Source organism: Channa argus, chromosome 20 (genome assembly GCF_033026475.1).
Source record: "Channa argus isolate prfri chromosome 20, Channa argus male v1.0, whole genome shotgun sequence".
Classification (NCBI taxonomy): Eukaryota; Metazoa; Chordata; class Actinopteri; order Anabantiformes; family Channidae; genus Channa; species Channa argus.
In genome coordinates, this window is record NC_090216.1 from 12,217,363 (window position 1) to 12,225,072 (window position 7,710).

Genomic DNA, 7,710 nt, shown 5'->3' on the forward strand with positions numbered 1-7,710 from the left:
ATGGTCCAGCACACAATGTAAATTACTAGATTTGATTCAGTGTCATTTAAGGATTTAACCTGATTAACCAAATTTACATCTGTCAGAAAATTCCACTTATGTCAAATCGTTTTTTTCAAGCTTTATCAAGGCCAACAATTTCAGAAGCTTTATTCTAATGTAATTTATTTTGTAATTTTTTTATAAGGTTATCTATTGTACTAGTTATATTCTTACAGACTCAGGTGTATTGATTACATTATTAACATTGAGACGGTAGTGAAAAGCACAAAATGGTTAATGTCAAGGTCACTAATAAAAAATGGAAACTAATATGGACATACAAAACTTTTCATTTAAATGTTTCAATGTTTTAGGAGTATACAGATAACACACATTTTTTGTCATGAAAGGAAGTAGTAGTATTTCCATTATTTGTGAATGTGATCAGGCATGTGAATTTCCACAGGATGTCCTTTGCAAGCAAACCACAGAACAGCGATGTGTCAGTACAGGAAAGAGGTTTAAAGGATATCCTTATTAATTTTATTATGAGACCAAAATAGCACACTCTTCTCAACTTAGTCAACATTCTTTCCGGCTCACAAATATACTGTACAAGTGGATACAGTTTACTTAAATGTGTGTATTTTATTTAGTTTGCTGAAAGACATTCAGAAACATGTGTCAGGACATACTGCTTCCTTTTCCTTTGGTTTTCTGTGTGTTCCATGATATATATATGATATAGAATTACACTGTTTGCTCTTAATACAGTGGTCATGACTGTAGACTAAGTGCTTGTGGATCTTGTAGCTGTTTCTTCAGGCTTTTATCCAGCAGGACTAGACTTTGTACAGCTAAACTCCGGCAATCTTCATCTGGGTCAGATTCCGCCACATCTGTACATAAGCATCAATACAACAAAAAAATATATTAAGAAGCTGCATAAAAGTCTACATCTCATAGTATATGTACTAAAGTAAAATATAATATCAAAACTTTCATTCACATTTCAATTTATTTGCACCAATAACAATGCTACATAGAAGGGAAACAAATTGTGTCCTTTACACTTTAGCCCCAGGTCATTAATTGCAATGTGAATAAAATGTTATGCTTAGAAGGAAAAAATAAAATAACTGCAGCTGTTGATGATGAAGCAATCACGTCACAGACGCTGTGTACTACAGGACATCCTGGTTCCACTCCGACTTCCCAGAAATGTGCTGCATTAGTTTGTGTGTCTATGGAAATGTGTAACTGAGGTGAAACCTCAGACAGAAATACATTATGCAGGTGCAAGTCTATTTACAAGAATCATGTGTTTTAGGTTCCTTCTATATTACATAAAAGCAATTCATTCGTGTATTTGTATATAAAAAATAAGCTAATGGATTAAAATAACAGCCTGACTTCCACCATATAATAAACTTCAATGAAATCTATCCGTTGTCCTAAAAATATAATAATATAATAAGTTATATATCAAGGTTCTGTAAAGGAAAAAAATATTCTTATTGAACCTTTGTCACCCTAAGTGTTTTTACCTGCCAGCCAAGTTCTAGTCTCAAAAACCTGATCACTGAGGTCCACCAGCAGGTTTTGACTGGGCATGCTTAAAAACACAGAGCAGACAGCAAAGAGGACACCCCGTCTCACCATCCTTTAACACAGACATATTTTAGGTTACACCTCTGACTCAAATAAGATGCAGTCAAACACCACATTGAGAACATATCCTGAGCAGGGAACTGTTATCATTACTGCTAATTACTTCATTGTTTAATTCCCTATAATACTACACATATAATGGTATTAATAACCACAAATGTCTTCTTCAGGTTTCGTCAGTTCAATGTGTGAAAAATACTTGTATGCATCATACTTACCGGTCCACATGGTATCGTACTGCCCACACAAAGTCCAGCAAAGCACAACCCATCTGTGCAGCTACCTGCAAAACAAAACAAAACAAAAAAAGTTATGTACATCTTATTAAATTATTGTATTAATGTGATATAGTATTTCTGGTCTTAAACCTACAATATCTAAACTACGAAGCTGAATGTCTTTAACTCCTTGGATATCTCAAACTTAACATTCGGGTATTTTAAATAGGTCAGTCTAGCACAGACACATGAATAATACCGGTGTGTTCACTGCCAGGTGCATGAAGAGGCCCAATGTGTGGATCAACCTGCCCAGTACCAGGTGGTCGCTGCCCAACAGGTCAAATGTCACCTGAGGCCTAGCAGAGAGAAATGTGCATTTCATTTTAAAAATATATTTTGACTTTAGCACAAGCCACTGTAAGTCTGAAGCTTTACATTTTTCATAAAAGATCCTACATACTTGTCGTAATTCGTAAGAAGTGGAAAAAAGAAGTGTCCAGCAACTGGGGCGTAACGGTTAGGGGCTGCCTCAGCTGGAGGAATTGCACCCTGTAACATCAAAAAAATCAGTAGAGATCTGAAAGTGGGCCTTCACTCAAATAAGGATAAGGCAGATCAAAATGTGCATCCACATACCTTACTGAGGCGTTTAGTTTTGCTTTGGATTCGCTTTTTTACTACTTGTTGCCAGTGAACAAGATTGTCCTCAGGGAATGGGGTCAAATGTCTGCTGGGAGCTGACTTTTCAGTAATAGGCTTAGAGAGTTCCTGAGCTGCCAAAGCAAGGACCTGTTAAACCAAAGAATAAAAGCCTCAGTCGATACACTTGTGGCACATAACTAAAAACAGATCAAAGGAAACAAAATTTTGTTTTATGACGACACGCAACCATTATCAAAAGTGCAGAAGTTGTTGTTTTCACCTCCAAGATATCAAGCCGCTGGCGAAGACTGTAGTTCAAGGCGTAAAATTCTGTGGTCAAATACTGAGTTACCTATTCCATAACATAATGAGATGTATAAGGTAATGTAAACTAGTTAAAAACAAAACATTTCGTGAGGGAATATAAACAGTTCTGAAACTGAAGTGAAAGTACATACAGGGATACAGTCGGTCACAGTGAGAGCTACCATAGTCGCCTGTCTGAGACTTAGGAAGCCATTTATGCTGTATTTATCCTCCATGTGAAGAAGTACTTTTGTCAGCTGGACACTGATCTGAAAATGGCATAACAAAAACAAAAATATAAATTATGATCTCAAGAGTGATGTGAAATCACAGTCCTTTCCCCTCTGGATGAATTCTGATGTTGCCGTCATACCTCTCTTGTTGCAAAGACATTCTTCCTCACCAAACTCTCTGCAACTCTCAAACTGAGCTCGACACGTGCTGCGTCCTCAGAGGAAATTAAAGCTAGATTGGTTTCAAGATAAAAAAAGCAACCATCAATTTTCAAAACCCCTGCATTAGGTGGTCACTTCAACAGGTTAGAGCTAGATTAATCATACTTTCCAGACAGTCTCGTAGGTAGCATGGTGGGGATGACTGACTGGTCTCCTGATCTCCAGACATATCGTATGGAGTGAGATCATCATCACTGCATTATTATAAAAAATTGAGGTTAAAAACAGACTTCTCTAATCCCTTCCCCACACAATAAGTTGCTTAGAAAGAGCTAAATCTTACCTATCCAGGTCCGAGTACGAATCTGCTTTTGAAGGCTGAGGTCCTGAGTTATTTTGTGATGACACAGTGGATGGAGTTACTCTATTCATCTCTTGAGGAAAGTCGACTCTGCAGATTATAGATTATATTAATTAAAATCATTACCTACAGATAAACAATGACTAGGTTTTATGTGATTTGAAAGTATTTATTTTCCAAAATGTTATTTGCCAAAATGTTAAAAAAAAAAGTTTAGCTCTACACACTGCCAACAACCATAAGACTGTTAATGAACAATAGCATAGTGTAAATCCTAAACAAAATGGTTTTAAAAGACTTACCTTTTTACAGGCTCAGGCTCTGGCTCATTATCAGAGACTGGAGTCATAAGAGACAGCAGCTCTCGAGTCTCTTCATCTTGATCATACTAAAATACATAAATACTTACACAGGTGAAGAGGTGAGCTAAGCTGTCATATCTGACAGCACTGTACTGGATATTACATTTTTAACATTGCCGTACCTCAAATTTGAGCTTGGTTCCATTGATATCCATGCGAGCGCTCAGGCACTCCCCCACCACCATGCCCATACGCCTGATACGTACCACACTGCTCTCCAGGTGGCTCTGCATGCCGCCTAACATACACTGAAGTAACTCTGAGGTTTTAAAAAAAAAGACACACTTCATAGTGTATGACCACATTACAGCTGTAGATATGGTTATATAATGAATATGTACTAACTCATGTTTAAGAAGGAATGAGTGTTGGGAGAATCATACCTGAGCGTAGTTCCTGTAGTTCACAGTCTCTCAGCAGGTTCACACTCAGAAGTAAGGCCTTGCTAACATACAATTGCTGCTCTAGAGGTGTGTGTTTCACTGCACTGGGGTTAGCCCAGGCCTGGGACACAGACCGTAATGCCTGTGAACACACACAAATAGCCAGAGAATTATCAGTACATTTAACAATGATATGAATGTGCTGAAAAAAACCATACACTCACATGTATGAGCAGTGGCCTTCGCTCTTTGTCTGCAGCGAGGTAACCCAGGACCGTTCTCAATAATTGGGTCTGGTACAAAAACAATTTAAAAAAAAATATATGTACATTTCTGTGCTTTATATTTTTTTAAGATACACATATTATTTATTATCACATAGCAAGTTCGGCATGTTTTTTTATTTTTTTACCTCATACTTGTACTGCAGTAAGAGGAGTTTATGAGTGATGACAAACTGGGCCTTTTTACATGTTAACACTAGATTCCCAATAATCCTTCCCAAGGCCTCAGGCCTAAACAAAGAGAAGAGATTCTTTTATTATCATTATTTTACTGTAGGTAGACTGAAAACTGAGAGCAAACGTACAGATAAAGCGCTATTAAATTGTCCATGATTGATGTATAGATTGACTGAAGCTGTAACCATCTTACCCACTGACGGCTTGCACCAGCCCAGTGAGTACAGCCTCCATGCATCGCTGTGGAACATTCTCCAGCAGCTTCTGGCAAACCCTCTGCCACACCATGTCTGAACGTGTGCAGGTAGAGAGCCGGGGAACCATCACCGCCATGAGCAAATCTATAGAAAGTTAAAAAAAAAAAAAAACAAAAAAAACATGCGAGAATGAAAAAAAATTGAAGGCCAAGAATTACGTATTCATAATTAGGTATTCTGGTGAATGTTTTGCTTTTTAAGTTTTGTTTGCTTAATAAAATGTCATATAATAATCAAATAATACTATCACACCAATTTGACCACCTCTGAATAATGTATAGTAAATACATCAAATAAAATACACCAAAGCTACAATGTATGTATAATAAATGATTTGACAGCTATGTGATTATTAATCCACTGTCAAAACATTTGTGTAATTTCTGAGTAACATTTGGATCACTCACATACACTTTATATTTTGATGCCCTTACACTTTGGACTTGCACATGTATATAGCCCAATTTGTTTGTTGTTATAAATTTTTATGTACAATTTTTCTTAAGGGTTGTATATACTGTTTTTTGTTTTTTTCTTCCTTTCTATAAGCATTTGTGTTGCATATGACAAATACATTAAATCTGAATAATTTTAGGGAAAATATTTTCTGCATGTAGTGGAAACATAAGAGTGTCAATGTATAAGGGGAAACGATTCAGAAAAATGGTTTGAAATTTGTAGATAAAACTTACCGCTATGGCCCTGGATACATGTTTTCCCTAGTGTCTGAGCCACAAACGTTACGGAACAGTCTGTGCCATCTGTTACACACAAACAACAGTGAAACGACTTTTTATCCTGATGTGTAGTACTTTGAGCTTTTTTTTTTAAAATTCACAACAAAAAACAGTACAATTAACACAATACAAAACATAGCTAGTGCAAGATAAGACAAAAGAACAAGACATGTGACCTATTTACAGTGAGCATTTGCACAGTTGGCGAAGAAAAATACATAAACAAATATAAAGTCTACAAAACCCAAAAGAAACTAAATAAAATAGAAAAAAGGCTGGGGGTTGTGTGACTGAATACTTGGTAAGATTGTTGAGTTGATTGGAGTTGTTCATGGGGAAATTTATTAAACTAAAATAAAAATATAAAATAAAAATCACTATTGCTAAATGCTCATGTTCCCTCACCTCTGAGAGCCTGGCAGGTCCGCTCCAAGGCACTGAGCATTTCCATGGCCATTAATGGGTAGTACTGTTGGGGGAGAAAAAGGGGCTTGTTGTTGGGATGTAACCTGTTAGCCATGATGTCTGGCAGTGCCACTATACGCCCCAGGAGAGTCTCTCTGACCAGGGGGGAGTCAGAGGGAGCTGCCTCCAGACAGTATAAACACAACAGGTCAGCCAGTCTTCCAATCTGAAGAAATTTCTCAGTGATGCTGACCAAGTGGTCAAGATTTGAACTGGGTCTGCAGAAGGGAGACAATAGTTGTCAATAAAAAGACAAACATGCCTCTCACCTCTGCTACTACACCAACCATACCCTCTTGAGCATACCTCACCTTAGCTTTTCTATTTCCTCCATCAGCACCAGCAGCGCCTGCTCCGGAGGGCCTTGGAGAAACAGATTGTCCCATAACTCGGTGCGCTGGGCAGCTGTGAGACTGTGCAACCAGTCAGCCTGGGTGTTGTTGACAAGGAACTGAAGTGTGCGAGTGTAGTGAGCTCTCCTGTACTCAGCTCGCTGCACTGGGGTGGTTGTACTCTCTGGTCCTTCATCCAAGTAAGAGTGGAACATCTGAAGAGCAGCAACAATGTCTTTCTTGTCAGAGGATGTACCAAGTTTCCGGAAACTCTGGGCCAACATCAGACGCATCTCAGCATGAGGGGTAGATGTCTCCATTTTGGAAAATAACTGCTAGTGTTACCCCCTATACCAAAAGATAGGCACAGTTTACACTATGTGTGAAGTTTCCATTGTATCTTTCCGTTAATGGAATTAAGTTACGACTCTTATTGGCATATTGCTCTAAACCTTCCTAAATGTCTAGGCTTCACTCGTGCAAGTTTGCTTTGTTTTAGATGAACAATCCCTTTTCTGCTGTAGCTAACGCTGGCCTCACCCTAACAAGGATTTATACAGAAGACGTCCACTGCAATTAAAGAAATAACCCTCTACTTGAGTCGAGCCATCTAAGTTAGCTAACGCTAGCTTAATATTAACCTGCCCAAACTGTTTGGCGCCTGTGTTCAATATTAAATAAAGCATTTATTTATTTGGTGTAATTTACACATGCCACTGTCAGCTCACCCCATTGACAAGAAATCCATCCTTCTCGAGACTGCTTGGTTTCTTAAGTGCTCCGTCAAAATAGGTTCGTCCTAAGCAAAGAATGAAAAGAAAGGTTCCGGTACGCCTTGCGTAGCATTCAAGAAGCGAACGGTTTATGTAACACATCAGTGCTCAGCTCATTTCTTTGTTATTGCGCCTAAATTCAGTTTTCTTATTGCTGTTGGTGCAATTATTTTGCACTATTCAAATATATTATGACCACTTTATACCCAAGAAAAGTCAAAAGCTTGGTTTTTATAAGATATCTAGGACTAACGTGTAGGATTGTTTTTATATTTAATGTAGTTACGGATTTGCCAAATGAATTGAACATGGTACTGTTCAATATTCTATGCAGTACATGTACAGAACATGCTAACATGTTA

The 7,710-nt window shown here is 37.8% G+C and overlaps 1 protein-coding gene across 1 annotated transcript; it reads right to left on the bottom strand.

Moving 5' to 3' along the window:
• Nucleotides 1–314: 314 nt before the first annotated feature.
• Nucleotides 315–7,403, bottom strand: telo2 (TEL2, telomere maintenance 2, homolog (S. cerevisiae)). The gene is made up of 21 exons (XM_067489300.1): nt 7,304–7,403; nt 6,555–6,923; nt 6,184–6,461; nt 5,734–5,802; nt 4,978–5,125; nt 4,736–4,838; nt 4,548–4,616; nt 4,324–4,465; nt 4,063–4,199; nt 3,881–3,966; nt 3,561–3,668; nt 3,383–3,471; nt 3,196–3,287; nt 2,975–3,091; nt 2,797–2,868; nt 2,511–2,663; nt 2,335–2,423; nt 2,131–2,230; nt 1,872–1,936; nt 1,530–1,645; nt 315–881 (listed from the first exon to the last, which is right to left on the bottom strand). Exons 2-21 carry the CDS (start codon nt 6,893–6,895, stop codon nt 760–762), a joined length of 2,496 nt encoding a protein of 831 aa, XP_067345401.1. The 5' UTR covers nt 6,896–6,923; nt 7,304–7,403; the 3' UTR covers nt 315–759.
• Between the last annotated feature and the right edge of the window lie 307 nt (nt 7,404–7,710).